Source organism: Stylophora pistillata, chromosome 1 (genome assembly GCF_964205215.1).
Source record: "Stylophora pistillata chromosome 1, jaStyPist1.2, whole genome shotgun sequence".
In the NCBI taxonomy this organism is placed as follows: Eukaryota; Metazoa; Cnidaria; class Anthozoa; order Scleractinia; family Pocilloporidae; genus Stylophora; species Stylophora pistillata.
In genome coordinates this window covers 42,274,484-42,300,011 of record NC_142519.1, presented here as the reverse complement: position 1 = coordinate 42,300,011, position 25,528 = coordinate 42,274,484, and the positions used below count along the sequence as shown (strand labels likewise).

The 25,528-nt window shown below is 38.0% G+C and overlaps 3 protein-coding genes across 4 annotated transcripts in view; all 3 read right to left on the bottom strand.

Moving 5' to 3' along the window:
- The window catches only part of LOC148742615 (uncharacterized), a 224,173-nt gene that overhangs the window by 43,908 nt on the left and 154,737 nt on the right, over nucleotides 1-25,528 (bottom strand). The window lies entirely within an intron of this gene.
- LOC111345569 (uncharacterized) lies at nucleotides 12,461-24,442 on the bottom strand. The gene is given in 16 exon segments (XM_088738205.1): nucleotides 12,461-13,297; nucleotides 14,052-14,204; nucleotides 14,774-14,834; nucleotides 15,302-15,423; nucleotides 15,425-15,640; nucleotides 15,643-15,932; nucleotides 16,515-16,571; nucleotides 17,328-17,450; nucleotides 18,192-18,253; nucleotides 18,947-18,977; nucleotides 18,980-19,109; nucleotides 19,331-19,391; nucleotides 19,995-20,049; nucleotides 22,526-22,561; nucleotides 22,747-23,661; nucleotides 24,436-24,442. Coding segments are annotated over 15 exon segments (2,220 nt in total). The 3' UTR covers nucleotides 12,461-13,297; nucleotides 14,052-14,150.
- The window catches only part of LOC148742619 (uncharacterized), a 32,049-nt gene continuing 28,342 nt past the window's right edge, over nucleotides 21,822-25,528 (bottom strand). Inside the window, exons 17-18 of the mRNA XM_088738191.1 lie at nucleotides 22,747-23,661; nucleotides 21,822-22,561 (exon numbers count right to left, since the gene is read on the bottom strand). Coding sequence (XP_088594317.1) covers nucleotides 22,518-22,561; nucleotides 22,747-23,661 — 959 coding nt within the window. The 3' untranslated portion in view covers nucleotides 21,822-22,517. The remainder of the gene's footprint in view (nucleotides 22,562-22,746; nucleotides 23,662-25,528) is intronic.

Genomic DNA, 25,528 nt, shown 5'->3' with positions numbered 1-25,528 from the left:
GATGATTAAACATCCTCTCTAAACATACCAATACGTCCCGCCCGGTTTAGTATCAGTTCCGATTCGCTGACTTCTGCCTCTCCTCGACCACGCTTTCCACTAATTCCAAGACTTATGAGGTGCGAGGTAGGTAAGTAAGTAAGTAAGTAAGTTAGTTATGTTTGTAAGTAAGTAAGTAAGTGAGTTTATTTATTCACGTTGAACACAAAAGGGCTTACGACAAAGCTCGTAACAACGTGCACGTGCTAAATACTTAGTAAATAAACCCCTTCGGGCGGCTGATATCTCGGCTGATAATGTCCGCGGCTGAGATTGTTCGAAAAATAAATATTTGGCCTAGAAGCGAGGCTTCGAGTGCAAGTATGAAACCTTGAGGACAATCTCTCAGCCAAGGATATTATCAGCCGACATACCAGTAAGCCAGAACAGGGTTTATTTATTTCATAACCTTCCCATTCATTTTCACATCGCAATTAAACTTCGCGTAAACACAGTAAACAAGCCAGTGGTGATCTGATGGCGAATGCGCGTGATTGACGAAAGCAAAAAAAAGAACAGTTTTGTTTCCTTCCATGTTTTACAGAACGGAAAAGTTGAAACTCTTGTGTTGACTATGTTTCTTTTACACGGAAAAAATCGGAGGACAAATATCGACGCGGACGGGGGTTATTGCGTGATAACTGTCCTGTGATTTTGCACCATGTGACTTAAAGTAACCAATAAAATCGCGCCAAAATTAATGGGTGGGTTATAATAAAAATAAATAAATTAAAACTTCTATGGCGCGGGAATCATACGGATATGTTCTCTCGCGCTTTGCAATATTGCAATCAGCAATGATATTATAATTGCGCTTTACCATCAGCAGTTATTTTTATAATAATTAAAATTGAAATATAACTCATAAAACTAGGTAATCTCAGGACTAGATAGAACTATTGGATTAAGCTATAAGCCTTTTGGAATGGGTGAGTTTTAAGAACTCTTTGGAAAGATTGTACATTATCTGCACAACGGATGGTAATTCATTTCATAGCGCTAGTGTAGCCGCGGTAAAATATCAACGGGTTTTAACCGTTTTTTTTTTTTTATTATAAACGGATTAAGATAGTGTGGTACTAGGGAAATTTAAGTTTTTGTTTTTCGAATAACCACGAAATATGTTATAAAACATACCAGCAACGGTTTATGGTGAAATCATCATCACGTAATGGTCTCGAAGTATTATAAGTCAACCATGCATCGCCAGGAAATTACTCAATAACGTCTTTACAGTTATATTTATGTGTCTGAAGCCTGTTTTCGTACTATTTAACGTTTCCAATAAACAATTTAAGGTGTCTGACAATATACCTCCTCTAAGGAGAAAAGTCGTTGTCACCGGAAATGGAAATTGTTTTATCGAGCTTGCTCTTTGGAGGGATAAAATAAGCGAAGAAAAACGTGAGAAAATCCCTAGGTAAAGTGATACTTTGAGAAAAATTTAAGGTTTTTGAGTGCCCGCTCTTTTCCTCGAGCTCCTGAGGAGATCTTATCAGGAACATTGAGAGTTATTGTCAGAGAAAACCGGGCAGGAGCAAAAGATCGAGGTCGGCGTTTGACCTCCACCTCTTAACCATATAAAATTCACCTGCAAAGATTATCAACGGAGGTGTTTTCAGAAGTTGGGGGTTTTTTGTTTGAAGATAAAAGTTTTCTTGAGATCAGGGCCTTCCACGGGCATGAAATATCGAGATCTTCGGCGAACTTTTGTCGAAGCTATATGCATTAGCACAAAGTGAAAAAAACTGCTCTTCTCTTTCTGAGATCTTTAGCCTATAATAAACCGACTGAAATATAATTTTCAATATTTGCCCCAGTTCCAGGGGCAAACAGGCTTCAGACACATAAATATAACTGAAAATTAATAAATTATCATCCGTTGTGCAGATAATGTACAATCTTTCAAAAGAGTTCTTAAAACTCACCCATTCCAAAAGGCTTATAGCTTAATCCAATAGTTCTATCTAGTCCTGAGATTACCTAGTTTTATGAGTTATATTTCAATTTTAATTATTATAAAAATAACTGCTGATTGTAAAGCGCAATTATAATATCATTGCTGATTGCAATATTGCAAAGCGCGAGAGAACATATCCCTATGATTCCCGCGCCGTAGAAGTTTTAATTTATTGTTATTATTATTATTTACGTACAAAATGTTTTTTTTAACGTCAAAGCAACCTTTCGCCAAATGTCTCCTTCTAGCAACTTACAATGGTTGTCCCGTGGCGATCCCAGAAATCTTTGCGCAAACTGAAGGATCCGTTCATTGATACAATTGATTTCTCGCCATACTTTATGATCATGACCGATATTGAGAGAAGGGACATGACTTGAATCGCGTTATATTTCGAAGGAAGTATTTTGAATGTCTAAAATAATCGCAAAAATATCGTGTGGTTAATGCTTAACAAAAAGAAAAAAATCAAAGAGTTAGTCCATGTTAGAGTTTTCCATCTGAGTAGTTAAGAAGTATCATGATGCCATTTGCGATAAATTTCTAACGGACAACGAGGGGAAATCTCCTCTACAACTTATATTTGGCTCTTTCACGCTTTTTCCTCGATACGTTTTCTCTTGCAAACCTTTCAGCGTAGAATAGGTGGTGATTATAACTGAGCTTTTAATCTGGAAGGACTTTCACAATAAAATTTTTGAAGGGTGCACCCGTAGTTTAATGATGAGTTGAAAAAAGTGTGCAAGATGACTTGGCAAGGACAATGGTTAAGGATTTACGCAAAGTTTTTCTTCAACAAATTTTCTATGGAGTGTCTTTGTTAAGCTCTTTTTACTGGAAAAATGTGTGGAGTGGTAACTTTCCACTGAAACTTTCTGGTGAAAAAGTGTTGCTCTAAATATATACTGCCCATGCTTTTTTTCTTATAAGCGCGTTCTCTTTCTCTTGAATGTCTAGACGTGTCATTTTTTTTTAGCGCTATGTTTAGCCAGAGACTGGAAACATTTTTAACACGCACTTGTTTGCAAGTGTTTTATTGCTTGACTTCTCCACGCTCACTGAGTCCTAAAAGGCTTAGAGCAAAATGTGCTCGTAGGAAAGTAATTCCCATGCCATTAACTAAATCGAATATCATAAAAAGTATATGCCTGCCTAAATGAAGCAAAGAGAAACTGCTCACAGCAAGGCAATCGAAGCCAGGCAATTGAAAGCTATCGCGTTAGTAGAAACTGAGTTTGCAGTTGGGGAGCAAAGATACCGATCACAGACACTTTCTAACAAGCACCACAGGAAACAGGGCAATCCATGAACTAGCTTTAAGGTTGGTAAGACTTTCATATTTAGCTTCCCGCTCCCGAAATTAACGATGGTCTTTATTCTGATAGAAATACTCTACGAAATTAATATAGATCTATAATTAAATAGGTAATAAAAGGCAGCAGAAAATAATGTCGGTCATCATCCTCTTTAAAATTGCTAAGATTTTCCTTCCTTGGAATTTAACCAAAAGAAAACAAAGACAGATAGGTAAAGAGATGAATTGTTAGTTGATAAGCTACTGAGTAATAGAGCGATAATTGCAGTGAATTGAATTTTCTTCCATATTTGATTTTGACGGACCGAGTTGTGAAATTAACTAATAATGATAATGATGACGATGACATAAATATTGATGATGATGACATAAAAGAGAATATCTGCTGAAAGTTGAAATTCTCTTGCAAAGTGATGATGATGATGACGTTTAGGTGCATGAATTGAGCGTCATTCGCACTGTCACAGGTCACGGATAGACTTGTGAGTTAGGGCCTATTTACACGGAGGTGGAGGACCCCAGGTCGGTGAGGTAACCCGCCTAGCCGTGTTTGAAAAATAAAACGCGTTTACATGTAATCTTACAACCCGGAGGTGCCTGGGTGAAGTTTACGGAGGTCGTTGTTGCGCTTGTAATTAGGGAGTTTAGGCATGAGTGTCCCAAGCTCACGTCTCCAAGCTTAAGCAACTCAAGCGCGCTGGCATAGACTGCAAGACTCTAATTCTATTTTATTGTGCGTGCAGACGTTCCGTTCTGGAGTATGCATGTCAGGCCTTCCATACTAGTTTGCCAGCCTATTTGTCCGACCAAATAGAGAGGGTTCAGAAAAGAGTCTGAAGGATCCTATTCCCAGAGGTTTCGTATAGCAAGGTCCTGGAAGATGCAGTTTTAAAAACACTCTTTCATAGACGAGAAATTATGTAGCAGTCTGTTTAAACAGATAGTAGAGAGTGACAGCATAAACTAGCTGGCCTGCTGCCCACGCGCAATGACAGTGAAAGATATAATTGTAGGACTAGATGTATGTTTTCAATCCCGAATGTGAAAACAAAGAGGTTTAGAACTTTCATAATGCACTTTGCAATTAAACAACAATTGTGAACAGAAAACTAATACTAGTATAGTCAGAGATTTTATAGTTTGAATTTTTAAACATGTTGTATATAACACAAGTAATTCAGCTTATGGCTGCAGGTTGTGGTTTTTTTTTTTTTTTTGAAAAACGACTTAATAAACGATTTACACGTCTCGAGAGAGACAGAAAATTAATTCCCGGACACGTTTGTGTTTATTCATAAAAGCGTCACGTGTTGTGTTAGGCGTGTTAGGTTACGCAAGGAACCGTTGACAGTTTGAAACCGTTGATACGTTATATGGAAAGATATGGGAAACGAAACGTGGTCGATTTACAACGCTAAATATTCCGAAATGGGAATATTTTACACTCCTTCTATGTCAATTGCAGTTTCTGGGAATCTCTGCTCTTATGGACTTGCTTTGCCATCACTGTTATTCTATCATACTCCGTCTTGTGAGACGTAACTTATTTTTCTCTGAGATTTTCGCCAATAAGTCGATAAATATATCTTATTAACCAAGCGTGAGGGCCGTACTGGGAGAATATCGACCCGAGGTCTTGACAGTACGGACCTCGCTGCACTCGGTCCGTACAAAAAGGACCGAGGGCCGATATTCTTCCACTACGGTCCCGAGCAAGCTTGGTTGATAAGAGATTTACTATACGACTGAAGTTCAAAAGGACACAAGTGCGGTATCATTCGGGACTATTCGGGATAGTACCCGGTCCAATTCTGAGCGAATATTGACCGGCAATAGAGCATTTTGATTGGTTGAGTTTAGTTATTGGCCTTCTGACTGCCCGAGTCGTGTAATAAGATATGAATGCGCACAGTGTCGAGTTGAAGGTAAGGATGTAAGTAGATAACTTTAGAGGTTTCATTGGTAAGAGGACGTAAAAGTTGGTGTTTTTTAACGTTTTAGTCCTGTATGGGACAGCTAGGAAATATACAAAGTTTTAAAACACGCTTGTTTCGTTTTTGAGCTTTTTGCCACGAACGTGACCTCAGTTAGGCTGGCTACCCCACTGTTTAGTTACGAAGGAATCGTTTTAATATCTGCCATCAAGTATTACATCAACCGACCCGTTATTACAAACGTCCGCCCCTTAAGTTTAAACACTCAAACCAGGCTATTGCTAAACAATGCCTATTGTTACACCCACCTTGAGGCATTTACACGGTATATTCTCACCCTGGCTGACAGGGTTACCCTACCTGGCAGACCGGGCTACCACTTAGGCGGGTCATCCCACTTAGGCGGGTCACCCCACTTAGGCAGGTTACCTCACGTACCTGGGGCCCCCATCTCCATGTGAACAGGCCCTTATTCACTTTCTCACTAACAGTTTCTAATTGAACGTTACTAAAGGTTTCTCACTAAGAGAATACGGTTTATGATCTTCTGCTTCTCGCTGCCGTAAACGAACGTGGTGAATTATCGCACAGTTTTAAATAAAACTAACTTTAAACGAAATAAGCTCACAAAAAAGGAGAAATGGAAACTACATTAATTCTAATGCTTCCGTTATGTTTGTTCTTGTATTCGGTTATCAGCGAACGAACGAGAGTATGCAATGATTAACAAAGGTTCTACCAACATGAAAAGGACTTGATACTCAAAATTAAGACACGAATGGTGTCTTGTGAAGAGTTTCAAGTTATCTTGAATTAGTTGCTCTTTTATCTTTTTCTTATACCTTGGGTCTGAGACAAAATAATAATAGCATATAGTGATACAAGCTTGAGATTTTCATGAAACTTGATAAATTGTAGATTTGAAAAAAAGACGATTATTCAGCATAAGCGTTGTGCAGGGAGCGTCTGTGCAAAATTTCGTTTGTCTCTTTGTGTACATGAGCGTGCGTATGTTTCTACTTACATGTACCGCCAAGTGCTATACATGTCCACTAGCACCAAAAAGAGTACTCCAACTTTGACGACGTAGCATAGCCTAGATAGTTATAGACTAAAATAAGCGGTCTATTCTCATTCGCGTAAAAGCTGCTGCATATGGAATTAGCATATCGGATAGCTCCGCACTCTCGTGACTGAAATGCTAATGGCCGTAGGAGTCCCCAGAGAGATTCTCAGAACTTTTATGCACGGCCGTTGCATGTAAAATCTCTCTCTTCTCGCAAGTTTACTGACGCCACGGTCACAAGAACCTACTGATTCGCTGAAATTTAGGACAAAGCATAGCTTTCCTTGCTGTTGCTAGCGTCTTCGATAAGAGCTCCTAATTAAAACGTCTACACAAGGGGCGTTGGTCCCGCGATATTCTCTGGTACCTCATAAGTTGGAAACTATGCTTTATTTTGCAGAGTGACCTTACTCATTTTAAAGCAGCTGAGCTCTCACATCTCCTGAGATAACAGGAAATTCGTTTTATTTCTGAGTAAAGTCTGTGATCAAAGGCATTGTGGCAGAACTTTCTTAGCGCAAAGCCGGAAACGTTCGTCAAGAAAATAGCCTTAGCCAGTTGATAATAGTACCATCATATCAGACTGACCTCCTGCATGTTCATTGGTTGTAACTGATGTATTATTGGAGGACTGAGGCGTAGATGGCGTCACCACAAACAAACAACTTGCTTTTTATTACATACTGAAAAAACAGATTTCACTTGAGCCCGTGTCTGTTAAGTATGAGATCATAGAAGAAGGCAACATGTGATAACAACATCAGTGACTTATTCGGCCACGCATCCTCCACAACTTTTTTCTTTTCACCGCATCATGTGATCTAGTAAATGCATGGCAACATGGAATATATTTGTTCATGCGACACAAATTTGGCTTAATGAAATGCATCAACAAAGGAGGTGGAAAGCAGTGCTTTTCTGCAATAATTGTGCTCATTGCTGCTTATATAAAGTCGGGGATTAACAATGTTTAATCAAATCTATTTCAGTTTCTCCGAACGTTTAACTTTAAGGCTATGTAAACGACTTGGCGCGAGCATATAACTTCGCAAATCAAAAACCGTTCAGCTTCAAAAGCAATCTTCGGATAAATAGCGGGAGTTTTGATGCACTCCTTGAAAGTCCTATCTAAGAGAATAAGTAGGTGTAATTTTCAGTCCGGTAGAAGCACGGAATAGTAAAAATATAAAACAGAGAATGGAGTGCGATTCATAAGGATCTGCACCTTCGACAAAAGGTCTTCTCATTCTTACAAAAAATACAAAAACAGAAATTGCATATCAAAAGATCAGGGTTAATCTCTTAATAGACCATTTTACAGTTGTGTACTTAGTTGCCATGCCTTTGATTTGCAGTGAGGCTGAGGGTGACATTGTTGTGATAGAGACCAGTTTCTAATTAGCATGATAGCAAAAAAATTTGCGTTTGAAAAGCAGCCACATTTGTATCATAACAAGGTCACCCCTGGCCTCACTCCTCTCCAGAAGCTTAGCCACCAAGCCCACAACTGTAAAAAGGACAGTTCCTAGTTATTATAGTCCGCATAGCATTAAAGAAATGCCGCATGGCATTAAGGAAAAAACGGACTTGAACTTTCCTCTTCGAAACGCCGCAACCACTTGATAGGACTACCAAGTTGGAAATATGTGAAAACAATGCGCCTGATGCTCTTGTCTCCCTAAACAGATAATCGATTTTTCGGCAACAAAAAAAATCCTAATGCAGCTGGCTCCAGGTGGGAAATTTTTGCTTACCTAAATTACCTAAACTTCTGATTACGTTCCAAGAGCGAAACAATGCTTCGCTAGTTAGCTCAATCCGCATCTTAGTTTGAGTCACTATACCAGAGCGGAGTACTAGTAGCTCCTTTTCAATTCAGTACAAAATTTAAGATGGAAAACACATGAATCCTGAAACGAACACAAACTCAATTTAATATCTTAATGAACTGAGCATAGCCTACTGCTTGTAGATTATTTAGATCGTTCCCTTCGAAATTTTTCTGGCTTTATACGAGGAAGTTTGTACCGCGCTGTCTTTGTCCACACGCGTGTTATCTCAAAAAAATAAAACTTCTCTGTTTCCTTGGGGTGATTACCCAGAAAAAGATAAGGAAGGTTCTCTTACCTATTATAACTATTATAGGAAAGCTCAGCTTTCCAACTCTGTCGTTGATGACGTCGCTTGCACTGTTACGTGCCAAAGAAATTACAAGCGAATGATCATGAATGGCACCCCGTCACACATTGCATCACACAAGTAAGTTGTGCTCGCTAATTTCAACTATAAAGGGAAACCACAGCTTTCCAACTCTGTCGTCGATGCATGTGGATTGGACCCAATTTGCACTGCCACCTGGAAAAGAGATTTCAAGTGAATGACCATGGATGGCACCTAATCATACAATGCACCACATAAGTAAGTTCTGCTCGCTAATTGTGAGTATTAAGGAAAGCACAGCTTTCCTACTCTGCCGTGGATGTATTTCGCACGAGCCAAATTTTCAGTAACACATTTGAAAAGATTTTCAAGTCAGTTGTCTTGAGATGTGGTGAAAGTAATACACGTTAAACCGACATCCATAACTAGTTGCTATTGAATATTCAGCAGTCAAGGTTTTTCCTGCTGATCTCCAGCTGATCGAACAAACCACTGTTCCCTTCCCTGAACGCAACCAGGTCATACTATGACCAGGTGTAAAGTTTTCAAAACACTACATCTCTCTAACTTGAGCACTGAGACATATCGCACGATCAAAAGACCAATACTCATGGTCTTAAAATAAGTGAGGAGAGTTTGCTACCTTTCTATAATCAAGAGATGGATAGATAATTTAGTCTTCTCGGATAAGGACGAATAAACCGTAGGCCCCGTCTCCTGCAGGGTTAGGGGTAGGAGACGTTAATTCCCCACGCACGAGATTACTGTGTGGTGGATGTCCTCCCCTGGCTGGGATGAGTGGGTATTGGCCCTGAAAAGCCCCTATGGGAAGTGGTCAGTTAACCTATGTATGTGTATGTATGTCTACCTGCACTACTCTGCATATCTCAGTTAGGGGTCCTTCTTTTGATTATTTTTATACTCAATTTTAAATACGCATATAACATTTATTTGTCACGTTTCTTATGAAGGAAAGTGTTGGTTTGCACACTGCAGGAGCTTCTCACTAAGCTTGCCAAGATGGAAAATTACTTCGGTAGTCAGTCGTTGAACACATGACGATTACATGGATATCTTGTTGCATGTAGTAATGCACAAACTTTGGTTGTGCGCGCCTGTAATAGATTTGGAAAACTATATATATATATGCTTCAATGTATGTATCAGGTTATCAATTAAGGCTATTTCTAAAGAACTCAATCATGTACCCTGCTGTAACAATAATGGACTGCCCTTTTTGTGATAAAGCAACAAGGTCCTACAACTTGAACCTTATGCAATAGGTAATAACCGCCCATATTTTCAAAAAGCTATCCCTGTAATCATCTTGGCGAGCCTTATGAGAAGTTTCTGCAGTGTGCAAACCAATAATTTATGTCATAAGCTGAACGTGACCAAGAAAGAAAGGTTGATGCCATGCCCGAGTGACAAGGATGGGAACGAAAGCTTCCTCGTATAAAGCCAGACGTTTAGGTTCTCCAAGATAAAATTACATTAGCACTCAACAAAGAATTGTTCCAGTTGTACTTGGAGGGAAAGCTACTGATGAACACTTTTTGGTTGCTTGCACCAGCGATAGAGTAGGAAAGTTGCGCGTACTTACACTTATTAGTTTATCATTGGGCTATATTTCAATAACTCATTAGCAGTTATCTACCTTGAAGTAACAACTGACTGCTCTATTATAATAAGATAACAATGTCTAATGACAACCTTACAGCCATCAGTGATGACCCGACAGTTATCAGAAGGCATAATTCTCAACATTATCACTCGGGAATGTCATCAACCTTTCTTTCTATCTTAATTTCCATTCAAAAGACTCTTTCTTAATTTTATTTCTACTACAATTAACAAAAACGCTCAGTGCTACAGTATGAGGTGACGTTGAGCCAAAAACCTCTTTCTTTCATCGAGTGTTGACATCTTTGGGCACTCCCAGGAAACATGAGATGTTTCCTCACAGTAAACACATTTCCACTGTTTAAGATCCCATTGTTTTGCGGCGAACAACTTGTCAGGCCTTTCTCACTTTAGACAAGAAGATTTGGGATCCACTTCCTCTACTGAAATGGAGTTGACTGGGTTTCGCCTAATCCACAATCGTAATGCTTCACAAAGCTTCACAAAATACCAGTTGTCCCACGAGTCGTCAGTGAAGACAAGATCGCCTCTAATCCCTGACAGTTTGTCAAGTCTCATTGGTACATTTCCGTTCACTTGATCCAATTTCCCCATTGTTTGCAAGGATTGCACACAAGATGCAAATCGCTCATGAAACTGGTGTGTCGCTTTCACATCTACACCAGAGATAACTGGCAACTCCAGAAATTCTTTATTGTAGGCTTTCACGATCTCTGACTCTTTCCCATATTTATCCTCTAAGTAAGCAACAGCAAGATTGTATCCCTCAACAGAGAATGGAAAAGCTTCTATGGACACTCTCGGTTTTGGCACCAACAGTTCTCTCAAATAGGAAAACTTGGTAACGCCAGCAATATTTGACTTGTTAATTGCTTCACTGAACTGCACCCAAAATCGTGGCCAATTTTGGAACGTGCCGTTGAATTTGCTAATCAATATCTTCAGCAATTTTGCTTCCAAAGCGGTCGCTGAGCCACTACTTCTCTTCAAGGATTCACTTCCCTCGGCCTTGCTCGCTTTGACGGCATTTAACTCGATTTGAAATTTTAGACGCGTTTCGAAAAGCTGTCTTTCGTATTGAAGCTCTTCTTCTCGGATCTTCTGCTTTTCTTCTCTCTTGGTCTCTTCAAGCCATTCCTTTAACCTTAAGATGTCGCCTTCTGCCCTGGTTATCTTTTCCTCGATTTGATCATTCCATTGCTTTACTGCCTTGGCGCTCTCCTTAGCAGCTATCTTGAACCCTTCGAGGGTTCTTTTCAGCTGGTTGGCTTCACCGAGCGGGGCATTGGGGCCTCTGGGAAACCGCAAAACTGGAGAAAAAACCTCCAAAACCGAAAAACCGACGAAAAGAGGCAGCAAAACCGAAAACCGCATGAAAACCTGACAAAACCGCTACATGTTCATCTTCGAAGGGGTCAAAAAGAAAAACCGAAAACCGCCTCAGAGTCTTCGTGAAAACCAAAAACCGAATGTAAAAATATGTAAAATTAATCCGCAAACCACTCTGAACTTCAAAACCGAAAAACCGAACCTTTTAGGCCCAAAACCTGAAAACCCGATCCAAACAACTGTCAAAACCGGAGAATCCGAAAGCCCCCCTCTTCACCCGACAATCTCTTCAACACCTTGATTTGTCTTTCGATTTTGTCACAACGCTTGCTTTGGATTGTCTCCTTGGTTCTTTCCCTCGCAAATGGAAGCTGGATAAGTCTTATATCCAACGCGGATAATGCTGCATCCATATTCACACGAAATACTCACCGGTAGTAATTTTTTCTTCGCTGTCCCGTCGGAGGTGCCACTTTTTTCGCGAATGCCCCCGTTTACAACGATGATCTACGACAAATGTCATAGTATATTTAAATCACGCTTTTAATCACAAAGAGAATCTCAAAGTCACAGTTCACAGTACATCCATGTGTTGAGTTAAGTCCCGATTGAATGGAGAAACTTAAGCTCTACCCTTACAATATAGCAAAATGATATCCTGTAATTCTAGATTGGGTTTGTCAATCAATCCTGATTTAACAAAGACAACATGCTATTTCCAACACACGCATGTTGCACCCACTGATGGAATTATGCACACACGCAAAGAAACAACTACACCCGGTAGTGCTGATTTCTTGAGTCTGAAGTATGTCGCTTATATCGAATATCTCAAATATGATACTGAAACGCTCAGTGACCTGTGCATGGGTTTTTAATATAATTATGTAATATTATGTGGTCATTGGTAGAATACTTGTTGGCTTGTTTAGTGTCACCGTTGTTAGTTTTAATATTTTTCATTGTCTCAGTTTTACTTTAGAAGTATTTCTGAAATGTAATGATCTTCATCCCTTCAATAAAGTTTTATTTATTACAACTGCGTATTTATCACAAGACTGCTAAGTTAAACATAAAAGTCAATCAGATCTATTTGGATGTTTGAAAAGCATACATGTACATGTATGTCTTTACTCATTAAGCTGTAGGGTCTAAAAGTTACAAACTGTGACAAGGAAGAAATATAAAACATCAATTTTATTATTTCCTAAAAGTTCTCGGATAAGTGATTAGGAATTAAAAAATTACTTCAATTGTAATAAAAGAAATTGTAATTCCACACTGTTGAAACTTATTAATTTGTAGTTATTTGCCTGCTCTTTTGATTTCCCCACTATTTTGTTTACAAAACATTTCGTTACAATGCTTCAAGCTGCCACTTAGTTTTGTGTTTGGTATCGTTACACTAAGTAAATAAAAATGGATTCCTGTAAATGTTAAGACTTTTCAAAAGCAAGTGATAACAGCGGACATTTACTTTGGAAATTTAAATGCTCTGGTTATACAAGTTTTCATGACTGTTCTTCCCTACTTCTGTAACGAGCGCAACGGCAATGGACAACTACATTATATTAAGCAGAAACCAAAGAGCTGCCTTTAATGCAAAAGATCAACAACCGATACACACAGTCATAATTATTCTATCACAGAGGTGAGACATACCACGAATAGTTACAGTCGTATAATGGTATTTGATAACATGCGCGAGCGATCGTCACAACTTTCAAATGCTTTTCTTTCATTTGTAAGAACTTCCATAACTTTCTTCTCCATGTCCTCAAGGGAAATGGTGACTTTATTCAGTGATGAGAAATCCCGTTTCAAAGTAAACACCATGACTGTTGATGTATCTAGAGCAACAATGTGAATCAAGTTCTTAAAGCACAATCAAAAGATCAGAATGCCACAAGGTCTCTCCCAATGAGAAAATGTCGGTTGAGAATTATGATTATATTTTAAAAGTAAAATTATATGAATAGGCTTCCTTGGTTGTTCTCTTATCATTATTAACAATATAACACAACTGTTGCAATGAACAGTGGACATGTAATGCTAAATATTGAGCCAAATTTTACATAATATTCTGCACCCAAGTGGTGTTTTCCAATACAGATGATAATGTATTCCTTTTGTCGCAGCCATTTTATTTAACCGAGCTGGAGAGCATAGATTGAACTTGCAAGAAAAAGTACAGCCCATGTCAGAATGTCAAAAAAATATCAAAAGAAGGCTTGAAGGGAAGAAAATTTAATGTTATGTCAAAAATTTCAAAATTAACACTGGCTTATACTCTTTATGAAATATAACAGTGAGAGACACCATGGCTAAAGACCTTTTTAATTTCCTCAAGATATGATAAAAAAAATTCATATTTCATGCTGCTGGGTAGTATTGTGTAGGTCAAACTTAGGTTTGTTCTTCTATTAAAACTTGGCCATCCTTGTTCCTTCTCCGTTTTTTCGGTCCTTCCTCTTGGGGGTTTGTCTCCTCTGAGAGAATACATTGATTATTTTAAGACTTCTGAATGTAACCTGTTTAACTAATAACCAAATGTAACTTTCTTTTTACTCGGTCATACCATAACATTCATACAACCGTGCATACCTTGTTGATCTGTTGTAAGAGGGGACCGTGGTAATTCCAGCAGTGGTGAAAATATGCAACACACATCTCAAATACAGTGGCCTAATGTCTGCATATGGATCACAGTTTGGCACAAGTTGCCGCAACCAGTGCCATGACTTTGTGATTCGCTCCCTATATTTGACCAGAAAAGTAGTATGCAAAGTACTGGGTCTGACTTCTCAAAAGTTGCAATTAATTATTGATAATAATTAAAAAGCCGTTATAAAAAAGGACAGGAGGACTGATCTTACAGTTGTTATTTTAGACCTTGGTTTCTTTCTTTTCGGTCCAGAAGTATCACCTTTATTTAATGTTGAGCTTTAGACAAATTACTAAATAACCAAAAACATGTCAGCTTATTGTTTTAGTTAATAATAGACTGATATTATTGGAGTTCACACAATGAAGACGACTGAGTTGGACAACCAAGATCAGGTTCTTATTAGGTACAATCAGTCAGTACTCACTGATCAGAAACCAATATTACTGTATTAACTTACACTACTTCACTGCTCAATAGTGTCTGATATTTATTGATAGCCAGCACTTTCCTGCATGCAATCTGGTATTTCCATATCTAATGCCCATCCCAATTTTCTCCAGACTTCTTCCATGTTTACAGTGAAACCCTTCTATGTGGTGTTGAATTTCCAGCTCTTATCATGTATGAAGACAAAAAAGGATTGGAAAAGAGAACTCACAGTAACACCAGAAATACCAAGTTTGATTTGGCAGAAGTCAATTGTATTCACCCATATCCCACTAGAAAAAAATTTTAAAAAAGTCAGAACACAAACCAGATTGAGACCACAGTAGTAACTTACTGCATATATGTGTAATTTAATATATTAGATGCATGTATCTAAAGGGTCCTACTACCCCCTTGGCACTGGCTACATTTTCATTAATTTGATAACTGATGGCAGTGAGTAAAAGTATTAGGGTTGATAGTATGAGATACCTGAATTATTATGCTGAGTTTTCATTGATGGGGCAGCTTAAGTTTCATTTTGGTTCAAACATGGAGTAAATTTTACTTGAGTCGTTTTTCACTTGCAAACTTAGCATATACCAGTACACAAAATTTGTGTGGGTTGGATATGCAGTCAGCTCTAAGCTCTGGTAATGTGAATGCAGTCTTGCAATTCTTAAGAAAAAATTAATTACCAACATTTGCAGTAAATAATTTTCAGTTTTGTTATGGTACCAAAAGTTGAGAAAGAGCTTACCTTTGGGAGTAAATTTTTTCATTCACATTCTTTTCTTGGGTTCTCCAATCACTTTTATCAGCTTTTGTCTGTTGGGTCTTTTTTCCAGATTGATTAATTTCATCATTGGAATTAGCACTCACTGGCTCCATCACAGATTTTTTCTGCTTCTGTTTGTTTCCTGCAGGAAATATCTTGTGGAATTTCATCCATGGCCTGCTTCTTGTCCTCTTCTTTTGTAAGCACTGAAGGTTGCCAGTTATCTCTTTGCATAAACCCACTAGACATAACAGTGCTCTCTGGGCCACCTCTGTCTTTGTTTACGTGAACATTACTATTTCCATTTGTAACATGAGGATAATTAAGTGAAATGGATGTTGTGGTAGCAGCTGTGTATGATACAAACCACCATATGACATCTGTTCTGCTAAGTGAGGCACAGTACTCTTCTCATAATAGCCTTGCTGATTCAAAGGAGATGAAGAAATCAAGAGTGGATGAATGTGATTATGTACACTTGGTGTGTTATCATAACCATGTAAAGATGATGAAATTGAAGGTAAACCCCTACTTGAAGCTGGACTCTGCCGATCTTTAAGACTTGCTGCTCCAGCACCTGGTTTAAACAAGGAATTAGAGGGATTCTGCATTGCTTAAAACATCTCATACATGTAGACTGCAAAACTACAGGCAGGAGTAATCTGAAAAAAGTTCTTCTCAAGTATATGGCAGTATTTTTAACACTGTGCAGTCAACATAATATTACCAACTGAAGGCAAACAAAACAGTCACAATGTGTTAACCTGGTGCAATGTTTCACTTAGACTGCTCAACCAACTGCCCCAACTATCCTGTAAATCTGCAAGTACACTACATCATATCAACAAGCAGCCAACTCACTTTGATGTCTAACTAGCACCCTGACTCTTGGTTCACATTGAAGAAGTATCATTTAAAGCAGCTAAAATTCCAGAACTTCACAATTAATCTGTTAGTAAACAAAACATGTGCTTTACACATTTAGCAGACAAGTTGCTACAATTAATGAGCCCACTTACTCTGATCTTCAACTTGGTTATGAGCTGGGAAAACTATAATTTTGAGGAAACAAGTGATATGCAGTCAGAGGCTTACAAATGATGAATGTATTCACTCCTTCACCAACCTCTTCCCTATAGAGCAATAATCAAATAATACCTTTACTATCATGGTTGTTACTTGATGATAGAGAAGCTAGCTGTGTCAAATTTCCTTTTCCTTACAATGCTAGGCCTCTTTGATTTGGGAGTAACTGCAACAACATTTTGAAGAAATTTTTAGACAATGTCTCCCTTGTAAATCTATCAAATTACTATCAAGCATTCATAAATGATATTTTGTTTTTACAAGGTGCACAAGTATTCACCAGACTGAAATTAGGGCCATGCATAGATGCATGTTCAGTAATAAAAATGAATAGGAAATGAGCTAAATTGAAGTCAACACTAAGTTACAAAACAATTAAAGAAAATTCTCACAAGTGATTAGAAGACTAGTATACTTGGGTGACTTTACAATTTTCTGAAAGGGGCTAAATTGTGTATGGCTCTGCTAACAACATTCTCATTATGCACACAGCTTCACTGCTTGAGTATACTCATTTAGTGTCCACCACAAAAAAGCTCTTGACTATGTCCAGGGAGAAACTGTCAAAACCAGAATGAACATGTTCACAAAATGAGCCACCAGTCAGTAGAAAAGAAATTGTTAATTGGTGGTTTGATTTGCTTGCAGTTAATTCCATTGCTTAGTTATTGTAAGTATTATGGATCTAAATCTACAACACATCCCAATTTGACTAATGTCCAGGTTTTTTTCATCTCTTTACATTTGTCTTTTTTTGGGAAGGATATCTAGTTAAAGAGCAAATCAGGCAGATTACACCATCCAAAATTTCCTGTAACTCTGACTATATAAATTGACTATATAAATAAACACCCTGAAAAATAATGTGAGATATTAAAAAAAAAAGGTAGCATGAATTCCCCAAATGCTTTGTGATAGATACTGGCAAGTTGTCCTGGTTGTGTTATCAGGCGATTTACTGCACTTCCCAAATCACATTCCAGTGTCAAGCATTTGAACACAGGCTCATCAATGTACTGCTCTTGCATCAAGTATCTTACAGAATCTAGGAGAAATTTCTAAATTTAGTTATAACACTTAACTGCAACGGACAACTTTTACCATAAGTCAATACTCAGAAAAATAACATACTACATTCTAGTGTAACAAAGAATTAAAAAAATTGGATCAAATTTATTATTGGAAACAGTTCAATTGGTTCAATCTTTTAGTTGTCAATTAGGAAACTCACAGTTGAGTTACCTTTTATAAAAAAAGCTATAATTTAATTTATATTGGTTTCTGCTACAGTATTAATTTGCATCTCCAGCTATATAACATTCAAAAAACAGAGAAGCCTTTGAGCCGATTATTAGAAGGGGCAATTGAGTTATACCTACATGTACAGGACTTTGTACACTGTTGTTGTTTTAGGTAAGCAGTTTTCCCATCATTTACTAGTCTCCATTAACCCATGTAAGTTAAGGGAATTACTAGAGGGGATGGAAGATCACTGACCTGATTTAATTTCTTCTTAAGTTTCAGTGACATAGCTCCATCAGGAGCATTACAGGTACATTAAACAATGGATTTTTAATCAATCTCTTTTTCTTGAGATTCCTTTATTTTTAACAATATTTAAATTTCTTAAGGGCCTCAGTTCTGAAAGCAGTGGTCAAGGAGGCTGGCTCTGTCTCCATGAACTCATCTAATTGGTTTCAATCTGTCATGATAATGAATAAGGGAAGGCTGGTTAGGCCAGTAACCTTAGTGATATAAGTAACCAAGGAGAAAGGGACAGGTTTACCTGACAGGGGTCCAGAGGAAATAAACATAATGGGTGTGTGCTCATTACATGCCTTTGGTGATCTGTTGAAACAAAACAGGGTTCATCAAAGAAGCCATAGAGGCTATAACTGTCTAAGGGAGAGAGAATGTTAATTTAGTTTTGAGAAAGCAAGTAACATGAAATACATAGTGACAAACTTTAGAACATCAAGAGAGATGAAATACTACAATGTTCAGAAATATTTTTGGGCTTTAAAGCCTTAAAGGGCAGTGCAAATTAGCCTCTATATTATCACTAACTGTTTACAGTCCACTATAGGAAATCTTTAAATTACCAATTCATGCAGTTTTAAATGAAGGAGAAAAATCTCAGGACTTCAATAAATCACTATGTTGATCATAAGGAATGCCCGGAAGACTTAGTCAGTTCTTCTTTAATCCAAGGCTTAACAGCATTTTGAATTAATCATGTTCAGGTAATGACATTTTCAAGTGAGAGTAATAATATTTGTTGTTAATCAAGCACAAATAAATTCTTCACAGAGAACAAAATTAATTTACAAAAGAACATAAAGCAAGTGTAAGTTAACACTGTCTTGTGTTACAACTTTGCACTTGTTTATAATTCTACATTTGTGTTACATGAGAAATGCACTCACTTGCAGCCAATTGGAAGCGCATAATTTTTTCATGTACATAAAAATGTGTTTAAATTGTACTTAATTTGGCCACTCACGATAAAAGAGACAGACTTCTTAAAAAGATGACACTTACTTGATAGTCTTTATGAATTTGTTTTCTTCCCAGCTGATGCAATGCTTGATTCCTTGTTAACAGTAAACCCTAAGGACTCCAGCATTTTGTAGATGATTGTTGTTGAATCTGAACTTTTTGCTGAGGACAAATATATGCATGCTCCTTTTCCTCTTTCCTCTTCCTGCAATCAAAGTTAGCCATAGTAATGCACTGCACCCCTTTTAAAATTCACCAAACCTGACTACGTATTAAAAAGTAAATGACAAGGAAATGCTGTTTTGTTTCCTAAAACTTCTCATTTTGTACTTTCAATGGTCATATTAATCATGCAAATGATGTATTTCTGAAGTCAGTTTGTCTACTTCTATAATCGACCTCTCGAGAAAGGCATAGCTTACTTACACACAAAGTGCTTTCGTAAACAAAAAACTTCAGCCCAAAAATCCCCAGCAACGCGCATGCCCTTTTTATTACGAGCTAGGTTTTTAAGGTTCTGAAACTTTTGAAGGATCGTTTCGAGCGATGAAATGATAGAACATCACGCAGACTCACCTCGGCGCTATTTGCATTTGTGTCAGAATCCTCAGTTTTACTTTCGATCATTGTTCAATTGACGCGAAGAGATACTAGATTGTGACATGATTTGGACTTCGCCTTCAGAAGGCATTGAAATTCTTAAACGTTTTTGCTTTGTACCTTACGTCCAGGCATATCTTCCTGAAGAGACATCCATGAAATCTGTCAGGCATTCTATCGAGTGGCCGCGGGAAGAGTAGCACGAGTCAACAAAACGTGCGGTGACAAGTGCACGTGAGGCCTGCACGTGAGGCCTGCACGTGAGGAAAATACTTTCAGGTTAATTAAGGGGTATTGAACACAACAAACGAAATGAGTATGATAACAAGAGTAGTACCTTTTACGCCGAAAAAACTGTTTTTAAAATCTCATCGCGTGGAGACAAACACAAAGTAAGCTAAAAATGCAAATATCGCGTTGAAGTTTCAAATATTCGCCTCATTTGTTGGAGGAATCAGTGTTGAATGACGGCATTCCATAACGTATTTACCTTGCACTGTTTGAGTGATTTCTGCATTTTTCCACCAAACTCGCCTCGTTGAAGGCTGTTCAGTGAAGATGGCTCAAATTCTTGCGGGAATGCTTCACAAGCTGGGGAAGATCTTGCTAGGTGTAAACTAAGTCACTGAATCTCTCCTCGTCCTCAAGAACGTCGCTCCGTCACTGCCGCAAGCCACTTATTTGTCAGGTATGTGTTCCAAATTGTGTTCAAGTGCTTGTATAATTTTTTTTGGAATGAAACACTTTTTTTCCAGTTCTTCTTTGAAGTTTTCTTTGACTCCTTTTTTTGGAAGTTTTTATACCTAACTTTTTTAAGTCAAAATTTAGCGAAAATTTAAGAACTCCCATTCCATTGTTTCAGTCTGAATGTTTGCACGCTCTTCTGCAAACATAAATCCTTTAAACCCAAGAGTGACCAGTTTCTAATTTCTCCATACAATATCATCCCTGAATCACACATCAAGGTCAGGAGAATAAAGGAAATGATCACCAACTAAAGAAGCTCCTGATTGTTATACAAATTCTCCCTGCCAGCACCACAGGAAATTTATCGAGACAATAAGCAATTAAGCAATTTCATAGCAACGGCGTAACGCCAGTTAACCTCCAATAAAGAAGTTTCGTACTTGGTCTTTCAGTCGTAAAACCTATTTCCAGTTTATCCACGGTAACATTATTTATTATTAAAAGATTATAGTGTAGTGTTTTGCAAGGATCTCCAGCCCTTCTGTCTGCCGACTTATGCCTCTATCTCGCGTTCAGACTTATATTTCATCAGACAACCGTCGGAATCTGTTTGGTGTATTGGACATGTCTGGTTTTTTAACTGATAATTTATTCGAGAGAAAATTTTTCTGGAGACTAGTTTAAGTACTAACTACCTATAACCGGAAAAAAAAATTACTAAAGGACTAATTCCAGTTATTTGTACCTAGGGCGGAATGGAAGATTTTTGAAACTCCACGGGGAAAGTCAGAAGCGACACTGAGCCGGGAATTAAGACTGACACTTGGAGACCACAGAGCACGATCTTCCTTTAAAATTTAAGGAGAGACAAAAAAGCTTGTTGATGGAATCTTTATAATCTACAGTGGAGCCTCGATTTAACGAAGTGCCAAGGGACTGGGGAAATTGGTTCGTTATATCGAGGGTTCGTTACATCGAGGTTCTGTGGTATGCATTTTACTGTAGCTTTAGGCGGGCTGAAACTGAAGTATCGTTCGTTATACCGAGGACTTCGTTATGTAGAGGTTTGTTAAATCGAGGATCCACTGTACTCGTACTCCTACTATCGTTTCTCTGTTTGAACCTCTGTTGAGACAGTTAGATTGTGTGACAAGTTAGTAAGATAAGTGATTGCGTGGTGACAACTTTTCGCTTGTGGTTTCAGTGTCGGTAATGGGATCAATTAACCGGTCCATTTGTTAGCTGATATCGTTATCTAGGGTGTGCCGCACGTACTGATAAGATAAAACCTGCCAAGATTTTTTGGTTGATTTTTCTATCGAGAAGGATAGAGACGTGATCTGTGGGTATAGTAACTAAGTGAAGAATAAAACCGTGAGGTTTGCGAAGAACAGCCTGGTGTTTTTTGGCGTTCGCAATACCTCAGCCTATCTTTTGGAGGTTCACTTCCCGTATGGTCGGTTGATCATTCCACTGACAAATCTGATTCAAATCGTTTTGAACAGTCCTTCAACAACTAAAATGTTTTCTAAGCTACCTTTCAGCTATGGGATTGTGTTTAAATTATTGACCTCCAGGATGGTTCAATTATTATATAGCAAAAAAATATTAAAAAAACTGAGAGATGAAATATTACTAACTTTTTTTTAATTAGACACTAAATGGCTCGACAATAACTTAAAGAACATTCAACACTTCTAAAAACATCCTCACTTGGGTTATACTTTTGTAATACTTTTTCCTTTCATTTTGTTCAAGCTCCTACAAAATTAACTTAAGTCATACATTAACAACAAAGCTGAGTAAATAAATGAGGCAGATGAACATGCATTATCTGACCTGTGCACTTAATACATCAGTGCGGTGGGGTAAATATGATTAGTGGCTTAGCATTGTGATAACAAAGAAACCACCTTGTAAATAATACACTAGGACTTAAGTAAATAAATAATAAGTAATAAATGCAACTGGATGCTGAGTTAATAGTTGTCATGTTTGTAGGTACTTGTAAACTTAAATTTGGAATAAGATAAGTTACGGAAACTTCTGACAACACGGGCGGCGCAATATAACCGTAGGCATGCTTTCATGAGATCTTATTCCGCATACCAAATTCCCTCCCTTTCGGACAACCTAGATGATCAAACGGTTCCCAACAAACATAACGAGTGCGAGTTAGTTACTTTGATTCTTTTTTTCGATCATTTTTTCTGAAAATGTTCTTGGTTAAGTAAATGTACTATTTCCATGACACAACAGTATGTAATCTTTCTACTTCTATTGCAATAATTAGAACTAAAAGGACTTGATAAGTCAGTGCTACCCGTTACAAACGTGTGTCCAGCACCATATCATCTTCTTCGTCTTGCTCTGTTGAATGAAAAGTAACTAATTATCAAGACACTTCAGTTACGCATTGTTACCTTTAAAAAAAAAAAAATTAACAAGAAGTTTTGAAATAACGAAGAAGTTTTCCCCCACCCAACGTGATGAACGAAACATTAATTCCCCAAAACTTTAGATATTAGCGGAAACGGAAGCCGGGTAAAACATACCTTCGTCCATAATCTGCTGGTGTCGTGGTGATTCATCTTCCATAGACTCTTCACCCCGATGTTGGGAGTCCTCGTTATTTCGTTTTGACTGCTGTTTTTTGTCCTGCAGTTGAACTTGGTTTGCTTCCTCATACACTCCTCTTGGTTTCTCTTGTTCAATTTCTACCTGTTTTGGACCTTTGTGGTCTTTTTCTCGGCCTCCTTGATCAGAATCAACTTGCTGATTTTCGGTTTCTTCATGTTTCAGCTCTTGCTCTTGTTCATCTGGCTCATTTCCTTCTTGTTGCTGTTCACTTTCTTTTTGAATTCTTTTCGACTTCTCTTTTTTAGCACCACGCTCTAGCCCATGGTCGAATTTCTGTTCTTTTTCCTCTTCTTCTTGAGTACGCTGCTGTTTGGATTCCTGGCCATCCCCTTCTGGCCTTTCTTCAGCAGTTTCATCTTGCTCACGCTCAGGATTTTCATGGTCTTTGTTCAGCTCATGGTCTTCTGGCTGCTGTTCACTTACTTCTTCGTGTCCCTTTGAATGACCAGGTCCAACTTCCAGCTTTGTGATGGGTTCTTCGGGATCATCGTTTGGTGCTTCGTCTCGTTTAGATTCAACTTGCTCCTGTTCACTGGTTTCGTTTTGGCCTTGTTTTTGTTCTTCGTGTTGTCGTTCAACTTGCTGCTGCTCAGTATGTTCGTCTTGGCCTTGTTTTGGTTCTTTGTCTCGTTCAGGTTCAACTTGTTGCAGTTCAGTAAGTTCGTCTTGGGCTTGTTTTGGTTCTTCGTCTTTTTCAGGCTCAACTTGCTGCAGTTCATTGGGTTCCTCGTTGTCTTCGCCTGATCCTGCCCGTTGTTCCCTCTCTATCTGCTCTTCTTGCAACTCGTCCTCACTATCATCAACGCTCCCCACTTCTTCTTGATTTTGTACTGTGTTCGAGAAAGAAAACACAAAAAGGGAATAAGATTACAAAGTGCTCCCTCTCGTGGCTTTCGCTCGCTAGATCGCCAGATTTGTTGAATAAGCGACGTTGTGCGTTTTGCATTTGGTAACCGTATCGTGTAACTTCTCTTTTATTAGTCATTTGCGCTCTGCTTCTGCCATTTCCGAATATCTCATGGTCACACATTTTTTAGGTAGGTCTCAATGAGAAATATCTCACTGCATACTTCGTTTGGCTGAATATCGACTTATTTTCGAGACTGATCGATAATAACTGAGTTCCATCAAAATGCCGTTTTTGAAGCTCAAAATTTCAGACGAACCTAGGAGAGTCGCGCCACGAATAGAAAACAGTCACTTGAATCAATGAAAAGTACCAAATTTTGAAAAGCAACATCAAAACATAGGTTGACAGCAATTTGAGCAATTCTTGACTGTTTATTTACACAATCTGATTGAATTTATCCGATCATCTTCCAGCTTGATCAAAAATAGGTCAGAAGTAACCCGTTATTGAACTATGTGATAAATAAAATAATCGACTAAGAATCTGGCTTGGAAGGCGAAGTGTATTTCTGTTCGATCTCTGAAGGGATTTTTGGGGATGACTCAGCGCGATTTGATAAAATCTTTCAGCTGGATGGAATGCGCTGATTTGACGGTGCCATCAGTTAGCAGAAAATGTACACATCTACACGCAAACATGGTGATTTCGCATTTTACATCGAAACTACAGCTTTTCCAACAGAAAATCTACTTACCCTCCATGTTGATGTATCCCAATAGAGGATTGTAGTCCTGAAAATGTTGCATCGATCACTCTCAAAGTAGCGATATAACTTGGAAGGATAGTCAACACCTCCTGGTGATGATTGTTTGAAAGAACTACACTTTACCTTCCAAAAGCCAGATTTTCAGTCGATTATTCTGTTTATGGAGTTTTCGTATAATAATTTTATTAATTATATTTTTTTGGAAATAATCTTGAATTTTTATTAAACGAAGTCAGCGGTGTATCCATGAGCTCTTCATAATTTTTTCTAGACATTTGGCTATTTTTTCCATTTTTAAGCATTTTTTCACGATTTCTGTTAATACTTTTTAGTGGTTATAGTGCGTAAAAGTCTTTCTTTTCTATGATACATGTAACTTAATAAAAAATGATGATAAGTAGAAATGCTAACAAAAACTAGATTGTGCATACAAACAATGAAGAACCTAAATTTCAATGTTGTTTTTCAAGATTTGGTAGTTGTTATCGGTCCAAGTGTTTTAAATTGGTGGCGCGAGGTTCGTCTCAGATTTTGAGCTTTTAAAGCGGCATTTTGGCGGAATTCAGTTATTACTGATTTTCTCGAAAATAAATCGATATTCACCTAAACGAAGAACGAAGTATGCATTGGTTTGTTTTAATGTAAGGCCCACCTGACTTGAAAAAGTGAGCCGAAACGATTTTTTGGCTGTTGCCATAATTATCTCGAAACTGTTCGATTTTTGGCCACCATATATTTTCTCTTAAAGGATTAACACACAAGTCAACACTCTGGCCATAATAGCAATTTACAATGCAAGCTCGGAGAAATTAATCACAGGAGTAGTGAGATTGTTTTGAAATAAAGGGCCACAAGCATAAAAGATAATCAGAAGCAAGCAAGCTTATCAACTAGAATCTTTGGCTCATACCAAGGTCTTTACAATACTAGCAGACAAGATAAGGATGTAATCGTGGCTCACCACTATGTAATACAACGACAACTTCAAACTTAAAAGGAGTGAGGAGAAAAATGACTCATTAGATTCACCCCAAATATCAATACGTATAAACCTAGATAAATAAGGAATAAAACCTCCTCT